The 24,962-nt window shown below is 36.9% G+C and overlaps 1 protein-coding gene across 5 annotated transcripts in view; it reads left to right on the forward strand.

Annotated features, from left to right (window-relative positions):
- The window catches only part of DDHD1 (DDHD domain containing 1), a 124,773-nt gene that overhangs the window by 80,490 nt on the left and 19,321 nt on the right, over positions 1 to 24,962 (forward strand). For all 5 annotated transcript variants that reach the window (XM_069082213.1, XM_069082210.1, XM_069082209.1 and 2 more), the window contains 2 exons: positions 11,728 to 11,990; positions 13,722 to 13,797. In XM_069082213.1, coding sequence (XP_068938314.1) covers positions 11,728 to 11,990; positions 13,722 to 13,797 — 339 coding nt within the window. The remainder of the gene's footprint in view (positions 1 to 11,727; positions 11,991 to 13,721; positions 13,798 to 24,962) is intronic.

The following is a 24,962-nucleotide window of genomic DNA, read 5'->3' on the forward strand; positions in this document are numbered from 1 at the left end:
TAAAAAAAAAATCGTAAGGGTATAGATTTAGAACTGGAAGGGGTCTTGGAGACCATTTAATCTTAACACCCTCATTTTATAGGCTCTGAGAGGTTAAGTGACATACCTGTATGGCCATATAGAGAGTAGTTGTCAAAGGCAATTTTTGAACCCAGGTCTTTTGCTTTATACTTTGCCCATGATGCCATTAGTTGCTCTTATAACCTAATTGTATCTCCGATTATAATTTTAAAATGATATGGTTTTGAGTATTTGAAAACTGATCTCTGAATTTGACTTAAACTATAGGTCTTCTTATATTTTCCACAAATAACTGAGCAAATGTATTTTTTCAGAGAAGAGGAAGCTTTATTTAATAAAAAGTAAGACTTCTTTTTGGTAAAAAGAAACATTAAGAATATTGCTTTTTAGTGCTACTTAATAAATTTGGAAAGTAATTTAATCTCCTTATGTTTCATTTCCTTGATCCATAAAATATGAGGATTATTCTAGGCAATCCTTAAGGTCCCTTCCAATTTACACATATTGTGGTGATCTCAAAGCTTACAATTTTTTTGTTTTTTTGTTAAATTCTTTCTTGTTTGGGGGATTTTCTCTCCTTTTCTGACCACTTAATTACAACTAAACAGAGAAGGTGAAAGGAGATAAAATTCAGTATAGTCAGCCAAACTATATGTAATTAAACTAAGTTCCTAGTTTAAGTGAACTTCCTAAGACCTCTCAGTTATTTTATTTAATATATGGGTTCTGAATCTTTTTTGTGTCATGGACTTCTTTGGCAGTCTGGTGAAGCCTGTGAACACCTTTTTAGAATGTTTTTAAATGCATAAGATAAAATATGCAGGATTACAAAGGAAGCCAATCATATCAAAATATTTTAAAAATTCATGAACCCCAAATTGAGAATATTTGATTTAATGGGATGTTTAGAATACATTGCTTAAAATCAGCATTTCTTGTATTTAGGACATATCGGTAAAATCCTGGTTCACTGTACCAAAAAACCATCCTTTTAACTCAGTAGATGCCAAATAAAGATTTTCTGGTTTGATTTCCTTAGTACCTATAGGGCACATGTTAAACACTGTGGATTTCATAAATAAAAGTGAGATATCAGCCCAGGTTTCAGGCACATCTTTTATGTGAGATAAGCTACGCTATTCTACCTCTCCTTTTCTCCTTCTCCCGATATATTCCTCTCTCACCTCTTAATTTTCTTTTTTAGATATCACCCCTTCATATTCAACTCACCCTGTGCCCTCTATGTATACATACATACATATACACACACATATATATATATATACTTATACATATACATACATACATATATACATATAGTCCCTTCAACTATCCTAATACTGAGAAAAGTCTCATGAGTTATCTTTCTGTGTAGGAATATAAACTTTAATAAGTTCCTTATGCTTTTTCTTTCCTGTTTACCTTTTCATGCTTTTCTTACTACTTGTATTTGAAAGTCAGATTTTCTGTTCAGCTCTGGTCTTTTCATCAAGAAAGGGTGAAAGTCTCTATTTTGTTCAATATCCATATTTCCCCCTGAAGTCTACTTAGTTTTGCTGGGTAGGTGATTCTTGGTTTTAATCCTGGCTCCTTTGACCTCTGGAAAATCATATTCCAAGCCCTTCAGTCACTTAATGTACAAGCTGCTAGATCTTGTGTTATCTTGATTGTGTTTCCACAGTACTCAAATTGGTCCTGACTGCTAGTAATATTTTCTCCTTGACCTGGGAACTCTGGAATTTGACTTTAATACTCCAAGGAGTTTTCTTTTTGGGATCTTTTTCAAGAGGAAACTGGTGGATTCTTTCAGTTTCTATTTTACCTTCTGGTTCCAGACTGTCAGGACAGCTTTCTTTGATGATTTTTTGAAAATGATGTCTAGGGTCTTCTTTTGATCATGGCTTTCAGGCAGTCCAATAATTTTTAAATTAGCTCTCCTGGATCATTTTTCAAGGTCAGTGGTTTTTCCAATGAAATATTTCACATTATCTTCTATTTTTTTTTTCATTCTTTTGGATCTGTTTTATAGTATCTTGATTTCTCATAAAATCATTAGCTTCCATTTGCTCTGTTCTAATTTTGAAGGAATTGTTTTCTTCAGTGAGCTTTTGAACTTCCTTTTCCATCTTTCCAATTCTACTTTTTAAGGCATTCTCCTCATTGGCTTTTTGAACCTCTTTTGTCATTTGAGTTAGTCTATTTATTTTCTTCAGTATTTTTTGGGGTCTCCTTTAGCAAGCTGTTGACTCATTTTTCATGATTTTCTTGCATCATTTTCATTTCTCTTCCCAATTTTTCCTCTGTTTCTTTTACTTGATTTTCAAAATCCTTTTTGAGCTTCTCCATGGCCTGTAACCAATTCATATTTTTCTTAGAGTCTTTTGATGCAGGAGTTTTTACTTTGTTTTCTTCTTCTGGTTCTATGTTTTGATCTTCTTTGTCACTAAAGAAGATATAGTCTGATTTCATTTTCTCTGTTTGCTCATTTTCTCAGCCAGTTACTTGGTTTTTGAGTTTTTTGCCATGGTAGAACTCTAGAGTGCTGTGTTCCAAATTTCTTGGTTTTTGTGCAGCTACTTCGGAGTCAGAAGTAGTCAGAGCTACTTCTAGGCACTTGCCTCAGAACTGTGAGAAGGACTCCCTCTCCACAGCTGCCACAAGCTCTGCACACTAGAGCTCCTCCTCATCCCAGTTCTGCCCCCCAAGACTGCAACCCAGATCCAAGCGTAGCAAAGCAACAGAATCCTGCCTCAGCACCAGCAAAGAGTTTCCTACAGTTGACTTTTTTTTTTTTTAAGCAATTGGGGTTAAGTAACTTGCTCAAGGTTACACAGCCAGTTATTTCACGGTGTGGTGCTAAGTATCTGAGCCCGGATCTGATCCCCAGGTCATCCTGACACTGGAGCTGGTGATCTTACTCGCTGAGCCACCTGGCCGCCCCTAAGCAATTGGGGTTAAGTAACTTGCTCAAGGTTACATGGCCAGGTGTTTCTGGGTGGGTGCCAAGTGTCTGAACCCGGGATTCGATCCCCAGGTTATCCCGACACTGGAGCCGGTGCTCTCACTCGCTGTGCGACCTGACTGCCCCTAGGGTCCAGGTTCTTACAGCTAGAATCTTAGGCCAGATTTGAACTTGAACTATTCCTCACTAGAGGCCCAGAATTTTATTCACCCTACCACCTAGCTGCCTCTGTCTATAAACAAGATATATATTATAAACAAGATATAAACAAGTACTATAAATATTATCTTTGCTGTTAGCTTTAGTGTGGTATCTTGCCTGGAGTCACACAGTAAACTTCAGAGCCAGGATTTAAACCAAGGTCTCCAGCACTCTGCTATACCACACTGCCTTTCAGGCAGTTAGTAAACATTTATTATACACCAACTATGTTCCAAATGGAGGTCATTGTCACTGAATCAAAGAGTATTGGGGCAGTGGGGAGAGGAGGGGGCTAAGGTGGAAGGTGACCAAAGTGGGATCAGGGCAGGATAAATTTATGAAGGGCTTTGAACACTACACAGAAGATTTTATATTTGATCCTAGAAGCAGTAGGTAGCTGCTAGAATCTGAGTAGGGGTTTGACATGGTCAGACCTGCATTTGAAGACCATTTTGGCATTGAGTGGGAGATGGAGTGGAGTGGAGAGGTTTTGCCTGTTGTCTCATTAGATTGTGAGCCCCTCAAGTGCAAGGATTGCTTTTTTTCTCTTTCTTGTATCCCCAAGAATGAGTACAGTAGGCATTTAATAAGTGCTTGTTGATAGACTGACTTTACTCCCTGCCAGGAGATCTGTTCTTGACATCTTGAAATGGAGCTTTGAAGACATATTCTTAGAAATGTTTTTACGTACATGATTAGGTTCTGTAGCAGTTTTACTACTATACTTGAGTCACAGTGTGTTTCTATGGAGGAAATGCCTAAAATATAGCCTAAGATAAGTTAGGAATTGCCTTGATTGATGAAGGGTAAAGACAAATAATTAGTGGTTTGTTTTTAATTGCTAGCTTAAATAAAAAGTTGTTCTGGGGGTTTGTATTGTTTGGGGTTTTTTTTTTACTGAACCCATGAAGAACTTCCTTTTACCAATGTAGAACAGCACATACTCTTGCATATTGTAGTTAAATGGGACACTTAGCTAACTGCTCATTCAGTGATCTGCTGGATCACATACTTAATATCCTATATCCTCTTGCCTTCACTAGTAGATTGCCCTCACCATCATCCCTTTCTCTAGTCTTCAATTTACCAACTAGTACTTACTTCTTCTACAAACATACCTAAATCTTCCTCACTAGATCCTACTATGCCTGTCAACTTCATTCTGTATCTCTACTCCCTTTCTCTCTGAACTCTTTGAAAAAGCCATCTACAGAAAAGAGCAGGAGGAGCCAAGATGGCAGAGTAGAAGCAGGACCTCCCCACTGCCACAGCTTCCACCTTCCCCAATCCATGTGAAAAGGGGACTCTAAACAAACTTTGGAGCTGCAGAACCCACAAAATGACACAGAAAAGCTAATCTCCCGCTGAGGACAACAGGGCAGGCCGGCAGGAATGGGCCAGCGCAGTGCTCTGGGAGCTGAGCCCAGCCCCACTGCAAGGCTTTAGCCCCAGGGCGGGCCTGACCAGCCACGGCCAGAGAGACTCCAGAACAGCATTAGCTGTGGCCATTTCCAGATTGATCAACACACAGATGTGAAGGACAAAGTGAGAGGTCAGTGCAGTCTGGACTTTGGGACCAGTAAGTGGGAGTGCATGGCCTTTGGCCCCAGGGCAAGAAGGCACTGAGGCTGCAGCACTGCCAGCCAGTGCCACGTGGCAGCTTCAGCTCCTGGCCTGCAGAGTGTAGGGGGACCAAGCACCAGTCTGAGGGGTAATCGCTCTTGCTTGGATCTGGATGGCAATCTAGGGTGGAGGTCATGGGGTGTATGTCTAGCTTGCTAGAGCGTGTGGAAACCTCAGAGAAGGTACCTATCTAATACCTCCGGTAACTGAGAAAACCCCAGCGTTTGGGATGAAAGCTCCCGTCTGGTGGCAGAGTCCTTCTGTGGCAAAAAAAGCCCAGGGGTCAAGTGACTGAGGGGCAACATGACCAGGCAAAGGAAACAAAGCAGACAGAAGATTCCAACATTACACTCCTATTTGGGGGACAAAAAGGAGCAAAGCATGAAACAGGTGGAAGACAGTGAAGTCACAACTCCTGTACCAAAAGCTTCAAAGGAAAATATGAGCTGGTTACAAGCCATAGAGGACCTTAAGAAGCAGATAAGAGAAGTGGAGAAAAATTGGGAAAAGAAATGAGAACAGTGCAAGAAAATTATGAAATGAGAGTCAACAGCCTGACTGAGGAAAATAACACTTTAAAAAACAGACTGACTCAAATGGCAAAAGAGGCTCAAAAAGCCAATGAGGAGAATGCCTTAAAAAGCCAAATTTGCCAGATGGAAAAAGAATCTCAAAAGCTCAATGAGGAGAATCATGGCTTCAGAATTAGACTGGAGCAAATGGACATTATGAGAAACCAAGATGCTATTAAACAGATCCAAACAAATGAAAGAATAGAAGGCAATGTGAAATCTCATGGGAAAAACCACTGACCTGAAAAATAGATCCAGGAGAGATCATTTAAAAATTATTGGACTACCTGAAAGCCATGATCAAAGTAGGAACCTAGAAATCATCCTCCAGGAAGTTCTCAAAGAAAACTGCCCTGATGTTTTAGAACCAGAGGGCAAAATGGAGGTTGAAAGAATCCACTGATTGCCTGCTGAAAAAGATCCCAAAAGGAAAACTCCTAGGAATATTATAGCCAGGTTCTGGAATTCCCAGATTAAGGAGAGAATATTACAAGCAGCCAGGAAGAAACAATTTGAATATTGTGGAAACACAATCAGGATAACCCAGGATCTGGCAGCTTCTACACTGAGGGATTGAAGGGCTTGGAATATGATATTCCAGAGGGCAAAGGAGCTGGGATTAAAATCAAGAGTCACCTACCATCAAAACTGGGTATCATGTTTCAGGGGAAAATTTGGTCATTCAGTGGAATAGAGGACTTTCATGCATTCTTGCTAAAAAAAACCAGAGTTGAACAGAAAATTTGACATTCAGATACAAGAAGCATGAGAAGGTAAACAGGGAAAAGAAATCATAAGGAAGTTATCAAAGTTGAACTGTTAACATTCCTACATGGAAAAACAATAATTGTAACTTATGAAACTTTTCTCAGTAGTTGAAGGGAATAGAAATATATATATATATATATATATATATATATATATATATATATATATGAGGATATATGGGCATATGAATACATATGTGAATGTGTTTATATATGTTTATAGGTATACATAGATAGAGGGCACAGGACCAATTTAACAGGAAGGGATGATACTTAAAAGGTGAAATGAAGAGGTGAGAGAGGAATATAATGAGAGGAGATGGGGAGAGACAGAATGGGGTTAGCTACCTCATACAGAAGAGGCATGGGGAAATGGTTACAATGGAGGGGAAGAATAGGTAGGCAAAAGGGAATGGGTCAACCTTATTCCCGTTGAATTTGGCTTGAAGAGGGAATGAAATACACACTAAATAGGGTATCTTGCCATACAGGAGAGTAGGGGGGACAAGGGGATGAGAGGGGGGATAATGGAAGGGAGGGCAGGCTGGAGGGAGGGAAGTTGGAAGCACCCACTTTTGAAAAGAGATGGGATCAAAGTAAAGAATAGAACAAGTGGGAGGTGGGATAGGAGGGAGGGAATATATATTCAGTCTTTTACAATATATCTACTATGTTATTGCTTTGCATTAGCCACACATGTACATCCTATACTGAACTGCTTATCTTCCCAGTAAGGGTGGGTGACAAGGGAGGAAGGGAATGAATCTGGAATTCAGAGTTTTAAAATCAAATATTCAAATATATATGTGTGTGTGCGTGTGTGTGTGTATAATCAATACTATTTTACATGTAATTGGGAAATAAGATATACAGGCACTGGGCATAGAGATCCACTGGAAAAGTCGATAGGGGTATAGGAGAAAATATGGGAGAGAGCAGATTGGAGGAGGGGATATTCTGTGGGACTGCTATTTGGGGGGGGGTTGGGAAAAAACGGGGAGAAAATTTGTAACTCAAAATCTGTAGGAAATGAATTATGCAAATCAGAAGTTAATAAAGCATTTGAAAAAAAAAAAGAAAAAGCCATCTATAGTAGGGGCCTTCACAACCTCTCCCTTTGCAATCTAGATTCTAAACTTATCACTTAACTGAAACTTCTTTCTCTAAAGTTACAAGGGAACTCTTAGTTACCAGATCTGATATTCTTTTCTTAAACTCCATCCTTCTTAATCTCTCTGCAGCATTTGACACCTTCTCCTCAATAATCTCTCCCTTCTTGAGTTTTTATGACATTGTCTCATTATTTTCCTCCTAACTGACCAGTTCTCAATCTTTTTTGCTGGTTAATAACTCATGTCATTCCTACTAACTGTGTATATACACCAAGGCTCTACTTTCTTACTCTTGCCATTCTGTTTCTTTCTTATCTTTAGGTTACATCCACAACTGACAGCTGCAGGGAGATGGGCCATTTCCCAGATGTCTTTGCATAATATTTCTTATACATGACAGTGTCCCAAGCTTCTTGTGCAGAGGGCTGGGGCCTGGTCACTGACTTTACACTCTGGGGCCTCAGGTACTGGCAGCTTGCTTACAGCACTGGGGTAGCCTGCCCTAGTCACCTCTGTTGTTGCCTGGTTTCTGGGATTGGTAATTTGCCTTCTGCACTGGGACTGCATGCCTCAAAGCTTGCCTAGGCACTGGCTGTGCTGGGCTGTGCTCCTCTTTTACACAAGCAAGACAGACCTTTCCTAAAGTCCTTCTAAGTTATCTTAAGCTAGAAAATTATTTCACTTCATCTTTTTGTAGGTTCTCTTGGTCTAGAATCCATTGTGAGATTTGATTTAATGTGGTTTCTGAGGAATACTGGGGAGAGCTGAGGCAGCTTTCTGGCTTCTCTCTGCTATCTTGGCTCTGCCTGTCATATCATAGAATTCTTTTCCTTGAAGATGCAGCTCAAGTACTACCTTCTACCTGCAATTTTTCCTGACCCTCTCAAATTCTAGTACCCATCCTCCTCTCAAGCTACCTTGTATTAACTACTTTTTATTTACTGACATTTATTCTTTATATTCTTTTATTTACATTTGTCTCCCCTATTTGAATGGAATCTCCTTACCTTGTAGCAATTATTTCATTCATTTTATTTGCATCTCCAGTGCCTGATATGTAGTAAAGATACTTATGACTTCTTCATTGATTGATAACTGTGTACCACCAGAGTATTCTACAGAAAGATTCAATGCATTTGCAGTTTTACCAGTGATGAATGCATTTACACATATTCATACGACAGTTCCACCAATATTGAATTTTGTTGTTTCTAATTTTTTCCAATTTGGTAAATATGAGAGGGTACCTTAAAGTTCTTTTTGGAAGAAGAAAAACAAGATTTTTCTTAATCTAAACTGTTCAGTGACCAGGAAGAAGCCCTAGAGTCGGTGATAATTGATAGAGTTGTAGAAGTAATTGTCCTTTTCTGTTGTATCATTTCATAGAAAGAGAGAGAGGTGGTATTAAAATAATTTGAAATGTACCCACAATCCTAAAATAAGTCAGAAATTAAATTTTTCCATTCCTGTAAAGTTTATTGGTATATAAACTTAGCTGACATCAGATTCAGGAAAATCTAGTTTCAAGATTCACTTTTGAACATATATTCTGACTATGTGATTCTGATATCAGTGCCAAGTTAACTCTTTAAGACAACAAGGTAGAAGCTGCTGATCTGTATTAGAAGTGGAATTTCCTTACCTGTGAGTTTTCTATACTCAACAAAAGCAAAAAGGGGGAGAAGGTGGGGAGCGGGATAAAAATAAACCAAAATTCAGTTCCCCAGAATTAAGGACATAATCTCAGAAATCCATTGCTTTCAAAATAGGATTTGAAAAAAATAAAATAAAAAATACTTTACCCTAGTTAAATATTACAGAAGTTGTGAGGTGAAGTTTTATTACCCCAGAGACTAATCAAGCATTTGCACACATACATGTTTTTGCACTTTTCCATGGGTAAAAGTAGAGTTATGCCAACCAAAAAGGGCTTCCCCTATTAACTTCATATACCATTATGTGAAAATAGAAAAACTACTGTTAATTAGACTAGCCCTCCCCTATGACTCCACTAAGATCTTTCTCTGATGCTTATCATGGCATGGAGATGACCCTGGATTCTTGAAGATTATGTCAGTAGAGCTCAAGGTATGACAGATCCTAACATAAAAGGCTTCACGTATAAGTATCAGGCCATATATGTTAGCTTAGTTAAATTCACATAGGCTGATTGCAGGGTGAATTTTTGAATATAGGAATTCTTGAAAGCCATCTACTAAGACAGTGCTGTCAAACTCAAATAGAAACAGAGATAAAACCACAAAATAACATTTTCTTTGTTATATTTTTACTTATTTTGCTAAACATTTTCCAATTACCTTTTTTTTTCCAAGAACACAATCTGTTTTTAATTTATGAAATAAAACAAGCATTTCCATAACATGGTATAATAAAAAAAATTATTGTACATGAAACCGCAAATCTACTATGCACAACTTGCTATTCCTTTCAAATTTACCACAAAATTACGTAAATTTTTTCTTTCCTTCCCTATCCTCACCCTAGAGATGGCTACCATTAGACATATGTGTGTATACACGTGTGTGTGTATGTGTGTAAAATTATTCTATACATACTTTTATTCATCAGTTCTTTGTCTGGATGCAACTAACACCTTTCTTCCTATGTCCTTTATAGTTAATCTGGGTATTTATAATATACAGAATAGCTTATTCGTTCAAAGTTGTTCTTAAAACAGTATTGCTGTTAGTGTATACAATGTTCTTTTGGTTCTGCTCTTTTCACTCCTCATTACTTGGTGCAAGTGTTTCCATGTTTGTCTAAAATTATTTGCCTCATCCTTTCCTATATCACAGAATGTCTCATATCTGGTGCCTTCTCTGGGTAGTAATGACCTCCACTTTTAGGAAACTGCTCAGACTTGTAAAGACTTTTCTGAACTGATAAATCATGAAATAAGCACAAGCAGGAGAATAATTTAAACAAGGACTATAATAATATTGGAACCAGGAAGGAAAATATGTTCTTGCTCTGTATAATCCACCGGGGCAGAAAAACTTGAGCATGTTCCCAGAGTTGGTGGAACCAGGAATACTATGTGGATGTGCACATGTAGTTAGATAACCATGTGAGATCTAGGAAAGACCTTCAGCATTACTTAGGTGCCTCACTGTTGGGGTTTAAAGTGTTGAGGTTTAGGGGTGCTCAGGACTCCATAATACCAACAAACCAGGTCCTGCCCAGATAAATTCGACTCAAGCTATCTTTCAGCCAAAGAAAAACAAAGTTTATTAAAGATTCACCATATTGGATAGACTCAAGGAGCCTAAGCATTTGTGACACTTGTATTGACAAGCGGGGCCGATTGAATCTCAGCTAGATTGAATCTGAGCCTCCCGTTACTTTTTTTTTTTTTTTTGCCTTTTGGAGGGCACTTGGGGTTAAGTAACTTGTCCAAGGTTACATGGCTAGTTTTTTCGTGTGGGTGTTAAGTGTCTGAGGCCAGAACCGAACTCAGGTCCTCCCAACTCCAGGGCTGGTGCTTTACTCACTGCTCCACCTAGCTGCCCCTCCCATTACTTTTTAGTCTGGTTCTGTCACATTTGAGGAGTTTGACATCTCCAAATTAATACATCAACAAAATCACAGATCTTCAACATATAGACAAGTGGAAAGGAAAGTATGTCTAGGGGTGTTAGTCTTTCAATTTTTAAAAAAAAAAAGTCCTCCTTTACAGAAATAATATAACTTTTTTTTTTCATTTTTACACTTCTAAACCTAATAGTTTGATAGGCTTTTGAATCAGTAACACTAATGATATCAGTTTTTTCAAAAAGTAACTCAATTTAGATTATGTGGCTTTTAACACTGAGTTTTTTGGGGGTTTTTAACAAAAAAAAAACAGACTTTTAAAAAATTGTGTATTTTAAACTTCTTAATAGAATGTAAGTTCCTTGAAGGCAGGGGTGATTTCATTTTTGTCTTTGTATTCTCATCATGTAGCACAACACCTTGCATTAGCAGGCATTAAGTAAATGTTTGAATTGAAATTAGAATTATAATTTCAAAGGGAAAAATTTTAATTAGAGATACATATGGAAGTTTTCCTTCTGACAATAAACAAAGGCGACATAGAATTATTCCTGGAACATAAATGGAATTCTTTTGGAAGTAATCATTTTGAAAAGCTCTAATACTTAAAATAGACTAATCTTGATTTCTGAGTTTTATTATTTTTCTTTACATTAAAAGGATATCAGCTTTGACACTGCCCTATAAACCATGGTATCATTTTAACTGGCTTCATTATAGAAATTTTTTCTTTTTAATTTGTAAACTTGTTCTTAAAATTGAATTTATGTTGTAGATAATTGTCACTATCCTCATGGGATTGGATGGCATTATGTTCTTGATGTTTGATCATCTTTTTCTTATTACATAGGAGATTAAAAATAAAAGTTAAAACCAGTGTTAAAACTAACAGAGAATTGCTTTCTTATTTCATACAGCTAGTTAAAGGTCTTCAGCAGGAACTGAATCGATTATATTCGCTCTTCTGTTCTCGGAATCCAGACTTTGAAGAAAAGGGGGGTAAAGTCTCAATAGTGTCACATTCCTTAGGATGTGTAATCACTTATGACATAATGACTGGCTGGAATCCTGTTCGACTTTATGAACAGCTGGTACAGAAGGAAAGTGAGCTACCTGATGAACGATGGACAAGCTATGAAGAACGACATCTCCTGAATGAACTCTATCTTACTAAGCAGCGGTAAATTAATAATAATAATAGCATTTCTTTAGTACCTACTATATGCCAGGCACTGTGCTAAGCACTCATTTATTAGTAACTATTATTCTCTTTAAAGAATGACCAGTAAGAGGAATTCTTTTCTAGAAATTACTCTACTTGGAAATGGCATTGTAAAGATAATAAATCTTAGACTAAAGATTACCTCATTACATATCCTAGTTGAATTTGAGGTTTTTAAAATAGTATATCCATTTCCTTCTGTTTATAATAAATATATTTGTCACTGTACTTTCTCTCCCTTGGTCTTTACCTTTTTAGTTTTATGTAGGATCTTTAATGGCATAGGTTTTAAATTTGGAAACTTAATGAAAATATGACTTTTTTTTTTTGCCTTTTTTGGAGGGCAGTTGGGGTTAAGTAACTTGTCCAAGGTTACATGGCTAGTTTTTTTGTGTGGGTGTTAAGTGTCTGAGGCCAGAACCGAACTCGGGTCCTCCTGACTCCGGGTCCGGCACTTTACTCACTGCGTCTCCTAGCTGCCCCGAAAATATGACTTTTAAAAAGGATGTTTATAGAACAGTGAATTTTTAAATTAAGAAATTATATATTGCCCAAGGGGCTATAAAAATGTGCATATCCTTTGACCCAGCAATACCACTTCTAGGGCTGTATCCCAAAGAGATCATACAAATGGGATCACACTCTTTTTGTGGTGGCAAAGAATTGGAAATTAAGGGGATGGCCTTCAATTGGGGAATGGCTAAACAAGTTGTGGTATATGAATGTAATGGAATACTATTGTGCTATAAGAAATGAGGAGCAGACAGACTTTGTAATAACCTGGAGAATCTTATATAAACTGATGCTGAGTGAGGGGAGCAAAACCAGGAGAACTTTGTACACAATCACAGACACATCAAATCTGTAAGACTAACTTTTATAGACTGGGCTCTTCTCAGCAATACAAGGTTATATGACAACTCCAAAGGACTCATGATGGAAAAGGCTATCCACATCCAGAGAAAGAATTATGGAGTCTGAATGGAGATTGAAGCAAACTACTTGCTCCCTTTTTGTTTCGTTTTGTTTCTTCTTCCTCATTGTTCATGCCATTGGTTATAATTCTTTACAACTTACCTAATGTTTAGTATGAATGTATATGTTGAACCTATATTGTAATGCGTGTCCCCATGGTGGGGGGAGAAAAGGGGGAAGAAAATTTGGAACTCAAAAACTTGTGAACTGAATGTTGTAAACTAAAAGTAAATAGATGTTTTTTTAAAGAAATTATATAGAATAGTAAGACCAAATCTCTTTTTAAAATGCTTAGAATGAGGCGGCCAGGTAGCACAGCGAATAAGAGCACCGGCTCCAGTGTCAGGATGACCTGGGGATCGAATCCGAGCTCAGACACCTAGCACCCACCCAGAAACACCTGGCCATGTAACCTTGAGCAAGTTACTTAACCCCAATTGCTTAGGGGTGGCCAGGTGGCTCAGCAAGTAAGAGCACCGGCTCCAGTGTCAGGATGACCTGGGGATCAAATCCGGGCTCAGATACTTAGCACCACACTCAGAAATAACTGGCCGTGTAATCTTGAGCAAGTTACTTAACCCCGATTGCTTTAAAAAAATGCTTAGAAAATACAGTATTATTTCTAGCCTATTTTGTTCATTAATTATAAATATAATAATGTATCGTATTAAATTTGTGAAGGTTTTAAAATATACTTAATCTATAATTTCACAGGTTGAAAGAAATAGAAGAAAGATTGAAAGGACTGAAGACATCAACTATAACACAAACACCTGCCTTAAAATTTAAGGTATGTAAAGAAATATAAAATTTGCACTGTTCATTTCATTTATTTATTTATTTATTGCTTTTTGGAGGGCAGTTGGGGTTAAGTGACCTGCCCAAGGTCACATGTATTGTTCATTTTAGTGTGACGTTTTTTTTTTAAATATCATTTCACATAAGACAAAATTACAACTGAGAAATGAGATCTTTTTTTTTTTTCTTTTTGGAGTGGGCAAGGCTGGGCAGTTGGGGTTAAGTGACTTGCCCAAGGTCACATGGCTAGTGTTAATTGTTTGAGGCCGAATTTGAACTCAGGTCCTCCTGACTTCAGGACCGATGCTTTATTTGCTGCACCACCTAGCCACCCCGATCATTTTAAATATATAGTCAATTCTACTTCAACTCGATTATTTATAGTAAAGTCACTGATCTTGAGTTCTGTCAATACTAATGATTCTGGCTATTTCTTATGTTCTAAGGGACTATAAACTAAATTTTTTTTTGATTTAAGAAACATTTTTTTTTTAGTGCCTACTATATGCCATTGTGCTAATAACTATATTGGGTGAGAAGGGATACAAAATTATAAGACAGTATTCCCACCTGTAAGGATTTACCTAAGGTAGATATAACTTCCCTCACCTAAGTCTTGTTCTGGTACCCCATCAGAGTGAGTGGGCATTCCCTGGACCCTCCTTATTCTTATCCTGGAACTTCCCTCAACTTGACTTGATTCGTGTTCCCCTTGATGAGTTCCTTCAGACAGCTGACCATCTATCGTTCCACTCTTGGCTCTGCTTCTTACTCTGTGGACTTAATCACCATGCTCCTAGTAAACACTTAATAAAAGCTTGTTGACTGCTTTAAATTTCTACTAAGCTGGAAATACCACAAATATGACCCTGGCAGCAAACTATTCACTTTTTGAGGACCAGCCTGCCTAAGTAGAAAAGGATCATCACCAGTAGCTACAGTACCTACATGAGGAATTCTTTGGCCATTGCAACCCTTGAAATAAAGAGAAATGTAAAGTGATCCTCAGGGATTCTTCTGCAGAAAGAAGGGGAAGATGCTAAGAATCATCTCTATAAACTTGAACTCTGAATGTGATATCTTTGACCAATAACCAACAAATGGACATACTACAGGAGGAACTGAATCTTACCAATCTTGACATTCTCTCTTAAATGAAGCCAGAACAAAAAAATAACAAGAATTTGCAGCTAAAGAGATGACCCACAATTTCTTCTCAGAGAGGCAAATAAAGGAGTTGGCAGAGTTGGTTTTATCGAGTACCTTAATACAACAAGAAACATATCATGAAACGTCTAACCATCACAAAATGCTGTGATTACAAGTACTTGCCAAAAGTCCACTGTCAGATAATACAATATCCGTTGTGGAGAATAGAGTGGTTGTGGTTCTATGAAAAATCTGATAATGACCTACCAGATTTAGTCAACATTGACTTTGATAGTAGGCAGTTTCAATACAAAAGTGGGAGTGGGTGAAGATAGTGAGAAATACTTTGGAGACCATGGATCAATGAAAAAAAGACCAAAAACTTGTTGACAACTCAGTTTCATGTCTTTATATGGTAAATACTTTTTTGAGAAGAGAATCCCTGAATGTGACAAGCACTTAGTAGCATCACCTAAAAAAATAAAATTGGCTATATATTAACTGATGGGAAATAACTTGTTACTGATAGAATCATTCCTAAATTAGTTTTCTGTATATAGTCAGACTACCAGCTTGTTAGAACAAAGATAAAAATTAATAAAAATGAGGAAAAGATATCCCCTGGAACTGAAACAACTCAAACCTAAACTAATCAAAAAAGTTGATATATTCAAATGGATCTGTAATTTCATCAATTTGATGGTTCTTTCCAGGGATGAAGATTGCAACTTTCATTCCTTCCCATTTACTGTAACTTTCTTCCTCACCTAAATTTATCAGAGAAGTTCTATCCCAACATTCTGGAGACCTTCTTGCTTTCTCTTGACATTACAAGGATAACGGTGTCATCACTCTAAATTTGACCATCGCATCTTCTGTGCCTATGCATATGTTTTCCTAATTACATATTTTACTCCTTTTCTTTAAAATTCTTCATTGGTTAGATGGTATAACCTGCTCACATAGCCCCACATCATTGTTCTCTGAATGATATTTGTTTCCAGTTCCTCAGATACTATTGTGTTTCATGTCTCAAAGCCATGTGGCAACAGTGATAGAGTGTTGGTATTAAAAAGATGATTTCCATGGTTGAAACCAGTTTCAGAAACCTTGGTGGGAAACTTGGCTAAGCAAAGCCATATAACTACTTTTAAAGATAACATGGAAGGAAAATAACAAACAGAATAAAAGATCAAAAAGATTTGTATGATAGAGTTGGGTTTTTTTTTTTTACTATCAAGGAGAGAAGAGCCATCTCACTTGGACTCCTAATATTAGTTACATGTACTTAAAGAGGAAGTAGAAATGGCACAAAAGAGAACGATCAGAAAAGCAGCCAGATTAGACCAAATATATGAGAGATCTCTAGTGGAAGTGACACAGTTGTAAAGGTATTGAGTAATAGATTGAGAGTATCCAAGTGGAAGGTACCAATGACATGATGGAAAAAGATCTTAGACCTTGTACATATGGAAGAAAAAAAAGAAAATAGCCGTAACTACTGGCCTATTCATCTATTTTCCCATCTTAATAATTTTATTTTTGTAGAGAAGAGGCAGATTTTTGCAAGTATATTCCACAAGTAAATTCCTCATATCTTTACAATCACATAATTGTCTAAAAGATCTAATGGAGACTGGATCCAGCTGTGCTTATTGTTTATAGAAAAGCATTTGATTCAGTGGAGCAAAATGTTGCCTTAAAGCTTCCTTCCAACAAAGTATCTCCCATTCTACATCAAAATTATTCAAAATTCCTAAAATTATATAAAAACAAAGCAACTTCTTTCAGTTCCCCAGTGATTATAAATATCAGGTGCAGCATATAACATGTATATATGTAAGATATACCCCTCAGGCAGATGTTTCCCTTTTTCATAGAGGAATTCCAGTGTGTAAAGTTGAAAAAGAATTTCCTATGAATGATGAAGTCCACTAGATATTCTTGTTGCAGACAACATTTTGCTTATTGCATCAAGCCCAAAAACATTACAGAACTTCCTTAACAAAATTTATAACCATGCAGAAGAGTTTGTCTTAACTCTTCACATAGAAAAAAAACGATTAAAGAAGACATGTTTTCCAGATTATGTTAGATGGACATTCATTTACATATCAGAGGTAGGACTTCAACCTAACTTCTCCTTGACTTTTTCTGGCTCTCTGTCCACTATGTGATTACTTTTCTTTTGTTTAAGTTTCTATATAGATATATGTATATGTAAATATATACATATATGCCACAGATTTGTTAGGTTAACTAAATAAAGAAAATTGATTTAAAGGCAGGAAAATCACAAGTAAAGGAAGAAGTACTCATTATTATTCATCAGGGTTCTCTAAGCAATATACCCCCATTCTTTTTTTTTCTTTTTTTTTTTTTGCTTTTTGGAGGGGGGAAGGCAGGGCAGTAAGGTCACACAGCTAGTACATGTTAAGTGCCTGAGACAAGATTTGAACTCAGGTCCTCCTGACTCCAGGACCAGTGCTCTATTCACTGTACCACCATATACCCCATTCTTTCAATTGTGGGCTGCAATCTTTTTTCCCCAAAAATCTGGTTTATAAAAACCTGAAAACAACTTAGAATTCTTGTTTTTCAGCATGTCCTTTAAAAAGGCAAACAACATATAAATTACATTTAGCAACAAATAGCTTTGAGTAACACAAAGGCCCAAAAATCCTACAATAGTTCTATACCAATGACACTTAGACTTAGCCCAAGCATGAAATATCTTTTCACCTTGAGAATCTCTATAAGCCACTCACAGGAAGGCAAGTTTACTGTTCTAATGGAGTGACCATTCTTTCCTAGCACTCTAGAATCTTAGGATTTAGAAATAGAAGGAGCCTTAGAGATCATGTAGTCATTCCAATTCCTCATTATATAGATGAAGAATTTTAAGGCCAAGATTGGGCAAGTCACTTAAATTTCACAAGTTATCAGTGGCAGAACTACTGATTCAGATTCAGATTCTCTGATTCCAAATCCATTGTTCTTTCCATTACATCGTGTCGCCACCCTGTCCTCAGCTAACATCTTCTTGCCAATGTTCAGTCATGGATGCCTCCTCATTCTCATTTGAACATCAGTATTACTGCACACAGAGAAGCTTCCCTAGAGGTAAGATCTTTTTGTCACCTGCGTAGAAGTTGTCATCTAAAAACAGGGTTTTTTGTGTTTCAAAGGCTGACACAAAACTTCTCCACTGTAACTTGCTTTTATCTGCCCATTTATGGATATTTATGGGTAAGGAATAATGTGTTCTTGACCAAAGATGTAGAATGACCTATGCATTTCTCCTGTTTCTTTTTTACCCTTTCAGCCTTGCTTGGACCAAGGGAGATATCCTCCCCCAAAAGACCACATCCTAGCTCCCCAAGGGCTAGCCAGCTAGGTCAGTTCATCTTTAGCTCACTCTCCTGAACTACGTGAAAAACCACCTGTACATGAAATAAGGAGCTTCCTCTATCTACTTTATATTCATGTTTCTGTAATAAATTATTTACAGCTTATACATCATTATCATATATTATCTCATTCATTTCTTACAATAACCCTATAAGACAGACCAAGATAATTCTCATTTTACAGCTCAGGAAATTAAATTCAGACAAGTTAAGTGACATACCCAAGTTCACATGACTAGTAAGTGGTAGAGCTGGGACAAAACCCAGGTGTTTGGACTCTTGATCCAATTTGCTTTCTGCTACACTATCAGAAGTTATGTAGGCAAATTCTACTTTTCAAATGTAAAGGACACCTGTGATATATCCTTTAATTTAAAATGAATAACTTAAAATTTGATTTTTTTGTATATCAAAGTTTTTTGCAGAATTTGAAAAAGTTGCATGTGTAATTTAGTACAAAAAAAAATGAAAAAATATACTCAATGAACTTTATACTTCTTTGCTATGAACATTAGCTGAGAAATTTTGCTCTCAGCAGCAGAGATCTCACTGCTAGGTATAACTCCAAAAAGAGATTATAAAAAGGAAAAAAAAAATCAGCATTTTTGCGATATCAGAGACCTGCAAAGTAAGATGCCTATACTTTGGTGAATGGCTAAATAAATTGTTGTATGTTAATTTAGCGGAATATTACTGTCTGGTTAAAAATGATGAAGAATTCAGTGTAACATGGGAAAACTTAAATAAACTTACAAAGAATCAGTTAAACAGAACCTAGACAACAATATCACATAATGTCAAGAGTGGAAATGAAAAGAAAAAAAAAGACAACCAACAACAAAAAAAAATAACCAAAATTAGGCCAAAGAACTGAGAAAATTAATTGTTCTCTCTTCCTTACAGAAGTGGTGAACCAGGAGAATGGAATATTCGAATATTGTCTGACTTAGTTGATGTATAGGTTGATTTTGCCAAATGATTTTTCTCCCCTTTTTTATTCTTTGTTAAAAGGCTTACTGGGTAGAGGAATGGGAATGATGATGGCTGCTCAGATTCTATATTATATAGAAAGTTTTTATTTAACTCCTCTTTTGGAAGATTACTCTGCAGTGTTAATGAAGAAAGCACTGAACATGGAATCAGAAGATCTAGGTTGGAGTTCTACCCCTACCATACATTAGTTTTAGGTAAGTCACTAAATCACAGAATTTGAGAGTTAGAAGGAACCTCAGCACATCATTAAGTCTAACCAATTCAGCAAAGGAATCTTCATTATAATATACTTTGCTTGAAGACCTCCAGGTTTGCTTGAAGACCTCCAGGTAGTGAAACTACCTCTCAAGTCGGGTCATTTTACTTTTGGAAAACTTTAATTGATAGGAGTTTTTCCTGACATCAAGTCTAAATTTGCCTTTTTTCAACGTCCACCTATTGCTCCAGCTTTTGTTTTCTGGGGCCAAATAGAACAAGTGTAGCTCCTAGCCCTCATGACAAGCCTGAAGAAAGCTATCATGTTTCTTCATATCTTATCTTCTCCAGGGTAAAAATGATTAGTCCCTTCAATCAGTCCCCAAATGTCATAGACTCAAAGCCCTTCACAATCCTGGTTCTCTTCTTCTGAACACTTTCCAGTTTATCAATATCTTCAATCCATGGCACGCAGAACTAAAAACTTCCAAAGAAGGCAGAATACAAAGACACTTGTCAGTCTTGCAACTGAAGATTACAGTATCCTTTTAGCTACTATACCACATTGCTGATTCATACTGAACTTATAGTACACTAAAATTCCCAGATCTTTTTAAGAATAATTGCTGTTTGTCTATGCCTAGTCTTGTACTTGTGAAGTTAATTTTGTGTGCCCAATTATAAGATAACTCTTAAATTTCATTTTATTAGGTTCAGCCCAGTGCACTAACTTATCGAGATCATTTTGGATTCTGATTCTGCTATCCATTGTGTTAGCTATCTCTCCCAGATTTGTGTCATGTACAAATGTGATAAATATAGAATCTATGCCTTTGTCTAAGTCTTCGATAAAAAATGTTTAATAGCACAGAGCCAAGCACAGATCTCTGAAGAAAAGAAATTAAGTTAGTCTGGCATGATCTGGCTTAATGAAGTCATGCTGTGGCTCTGTGTAATCACTACTTTTCTTTCTAGGTATTTACCAACTATGTCTTTACTGTTTCATTCTAGAATTTTTCTGGAAAATTCTCTTCCTTTTTTTAAAAAATTGAGACATTGCTCTTTTTCAATCTTGTGGTATTTCAAGTTTTCCATAATATTACTGATGGCTCAGCAATTACATTTGCTAGATTTTTTTTTTCATAATCCAAGGACATATAGTTCATCTGGGCCAGATGACGTGAATTTATCAAGGACAACTTGCTTTACTTTGTTCTTCTCTTGGGTATCAACTCCCTTTTAAGTCCTTTTTAATCTGTTATTTCATTGTAAAGATAATCTCTGTTACAGAGAAAACAAAATTATATTTGAGGCAGTTCTTTTTCAGTTATCAAGTTATCATGTTCCTGTTCACTCCAATAAAGGTCCTTTCCCTTCTTTGACCTTGTCTTAATATAGTACTTTAAAAAGAAAAACTTTTTTTTCCTTAGCTTTTCTGGACAGCCTCAACTTATTGTATACTTTACCATTCTTCACACACTTTTTACAAGACCCTACATACCATGCTGTTACTTGCCCCTATTTTCATCTTTTATATATTTCTGTTTTAAAATCTCAGTTAATTGGTGAGTTTGCAGTGCATCCATATTGGTCTTTTCAAACATCCCATTTGTCCTCCTCATTGAAACTATGGGAACATAGTGTCTTCAAAATTTCATTCTTGAGCTTCCCCCCTCATTCCTGGATTGACTTACCCTGAAGCATTTTAATGTGCCTATATTTCTTCTCAGCCCTTTGAATTCTGCTTTTTCAAAATTTCAGTTGCAAATTGGACTATACCCAGATCTCTTCGCCATTTCTTTCTCACACTCAAGAATGGGATATCCCCCAAACCTGCCATCATATTCACTTTAGCAAATAGTTCTTTCCTGTTAGTAGGAAAGAGATCCAGAATAAAATTCCCTCTCATTAATTTTTTCTCTTCCCTTAGGAGGATGAAATTATCACACCTAGGTAAACTACTAACTGCTTTGATTTGGCAGAAGGAGCTCCCACAAATATTTGGATGACTGCAGTCTTCTATCACTACTCCATGTGCCTCCGAGCCATGCATATAATCTTTTTCCTAAAATTCTCAGATATCTCCTCTTGGAGTCCAGGTGCTCCATAGTATATTCCAATGACAGAATCATTTCTCTTTCTCCCTCCTTTTACCTTCTTTCAAATATTCTTGTCATATTTCAAGATTTTCTTACGTGAGTGTATCTTTTTAATATATAATACTACCTTCTGTTTTACCACAAATACTTTTCTTTTGTTTATCGCATTTGTTTTAAATAAGATACACCCAACTAGAGCCATAATCCATAAATTTCATCCCACCAAGTCTCAGTGATACTTATGAGGTCTAATTTACCTTCTTTCATTAGAACCTCCAATTCCTCTTATTTGTTGCCTGAACTCTGCACATTTTCATATCAATATCTGATGCCATGGGTTTGTCTTCTTGTATTTCTTTGTGCTGTAGCTTTGTCTCCTTGTACTATTTTCTTATTTCTTCTTTCTGTCTACTCTCTATAGAATCTAACTTGGGAGAAAGTCATAGGCAATCTCTACGCTCACTAACATAAATTTGTATTAGACCCAGTCATCATAGATTCACGATTTTTAGTTTAAATCTTTTTTGATTATATTTGCAAGATATCTAGCAAATATTTTCTTAATAGCCTTTGTCCAGTGTATTCCATCTCTGACTAGGCAGTCTGTCCGTTTTGATTAGGGAGGTGTAAAAAGATGTGTTTACTACAGTGAAAGCCCATTTGATATTAGGTAACATACTAACATGAATTTGTATTAGACCCAGTCGACATGGTTTCACAATTTTTTCCAACTCTGTTCAACTTCTTGTAAATAGGAATGAAAGAGGCAAATAGTGGGAGTAATCCAAGGCTGAGTTTTGACAAGGCATGACTGGAGCAGAACAAGGGGCAAGAGATTGGACTGTGCAGGAGGATAGTGTAGAACTGAACCTATTGACCAGAGTGTCGTGGTAAGGAAGAGCGTACAGGGGTACTAGCCTAAAAACAAACTGAGGAGTGAAGGAATCGAAAGTCACAGTATAAATAAAAAGGTGAGGGCTTAGTAACTTTCTCTGTGAGAAAGATAATATCTCCACATTATATCTCACATCCAACCCCTACTTTCTATTCACATAGTCTTTACCTTAGTCTCTTATCTCCTCTTGCTCAGACTATTGCAGTAGCTTCCTAATTACTCTCACTGCAAGTTTTTTCAGCTTTCTAGACCATTCTTTTTTTTTTTTTTGCTTTTGCTTTTTGGAGGGGCATTTGGGGTTAAATGACTTGCTGAAGGTCACACAGCTAGTAAATGTTAAGTGTCTTGAGGTCAGATTTGAACTCAGGTCCTCCTGACTGCAGGGCTGGTGTTCTATTCACTGCACTACCTAGATGCCTCATCTAGACCATTCTTTACAGAACTGCTGAAATGATTTTCTAAAAGTCCAAGTCATTTCCTTCTCAATAAACTCCCTTGTCTCCTCCCTATTGCTGCCATCATCAGTATAAATTCCTTTATTTGGCATAGGAAGGAAGGAAAGAAAGAAAAGAAAAGTAACTTGCCCCAGGTCATAGTAAGTGACCGAAACCAAATTGGAATTCAAGTCTCCCTGACTCCAGGCCCAGTGTTCTGTCCATTGTAACACCTTGCTAGCTGCCTCAGTAGCTTAAGTTCCTTCACATCCTGTCTCCTACCTTTTTTTTCAAGCTTATTATATATTACTCATTGCTTTCATTTTTTTTTTTTTAGCTAAACTGACCTGTTTCTCACATGACATTCCATTTCCCATTTTGTTACCTTTACACATATGTTGTCATCCATGCCTGGAATGTACTTCCTCTTCACTTCTGCCTCTTGGAATCATTGATTTCTTCCAAAGCTCATGTCAGTTACTACCTTTAAATGAATGAATCCTTTCCTGATACCAGCAGTTTCTAGTCTCCCTCCTTCCCCATTACTTTTTATTTTATGTATGTTTTGCATGTACATAGTGTGTATGTACAAACACATAAGAGATGCACACATTGTCTCCTTCAGTAGAATGTAAACTCCTTGAGGCATGAGCTTTAACTTTCTTTTTTTTGTTTTTGTTTTTTTATTCTGAGTAGTTAGCATATAGTAGGCACTTAATAGATGTTTATCAACAGATTATTTAATCATTCTCATGCCTGAATACCCTCCTCTCCATATTTTCATGACACTTATTTTTTCTTTCTCCCATCAGTTTCCTTTGATGGTTTATAATCTCATATCCTTCATTCACAAGTATGCCATAGATCTTAGTCTGGGACCTTATTCTCTTCTGTCTAGAGTCAGTAATCTCATTAGATTCCTTGAGTTAACATCTCTATACATATGACTTCAAAATCTAAATATATACCTTTCAGTCTGAATTACCAACTGTTTATTGGACATTTTTACCTCACTACCCTGAAGGGCAGTGAATGTTGCCCTCAAATGCACCGTGACCAAAGTGGAAATTGCAGTATTCTCCCTAAAACCTACTTGTAATATTATTTATTAATTTCCCTTTTTCTATCACGGGTGTACCCACATCCTTTAGTTATTTGAGTGTATCACTTGAGGATCATTGGGAACAGTATGATACAGTGGGATGAATAACGACTTGGAATCAAAGGATTTGGGTTCAAATCTTGCATCTGCTGTCTACTTTCAGGGCAACCTCAGGCTAACCACTATCCCTCCCAGGACTTCAGCTTTCTCATCTGTAAAATAAGGGAGTCCAACTTAAAAGAGTCCCTGGAGGACTCTTTTCCCCATCTAGTCTACTACTACTACTAAAGTTTTATCACTTTCCTCCACTCAAAATGAGATACCTCAAATCCTAATCATTTTTCACCAGGATTATTACCATCAATCACCAACTTCTTGCCTTTGGGGTAAAGGGAGAAGATACCATTCCATCACACCAGGTTAAAAGGAGAAACAACATTTTATCAAGCACCGGATTCCTCTCTTTTGGGGAAGAGGAGAAAACATTGGGTCTCAACTGTGGTCTCCAGCCTTCCTCATGAATGGGGGAACCACCATTTCAACATGCACCAACTTCCTGCCTTTAGAGTAATGGGAGAAGATACATTCCACTGGACTCTTCCTGCCTCTCACTAGAAGAGAAGAAATACCATTCTATCAAGCACCCAACTACTTATTCCCTTCTAGGGCATAGGAGAAAGGCCTTTTCAAGTCACCAGCCTGATCTCTTGCTTTGGAGAAAGAGAGTAACACCATTTCTTCAGCTTCCAGCATTTGTTCCCTTACCTGAACTGCCTACATGCCTGAGAAAACTTGAACCTGAGACCATACCTCTTTGGAAAATGAATCCTTTATTAAAGGCTCAGCTTAGGTATCAGTTCCTTCAAGAGGTCTTTTTTAG

The sequence above is a fragment of the Petaurus breviceps genome, unplaced genomic scaffold (genome assembly GCF_028583685.1).
Source record: "Petaurus breviceps papuanus isolate PSGF00001 unplaced genomic scaffold, PetGlider_PUasm1.0 164, whole genome shotgun sequence".
Taxonomy (NCBI): domain Eukaryota; kingdom Metazoa; phylum Chordata; class Mammalia; order Diprotodontia; family Petauridae; genus Petaurus; species Petaurus breviceps.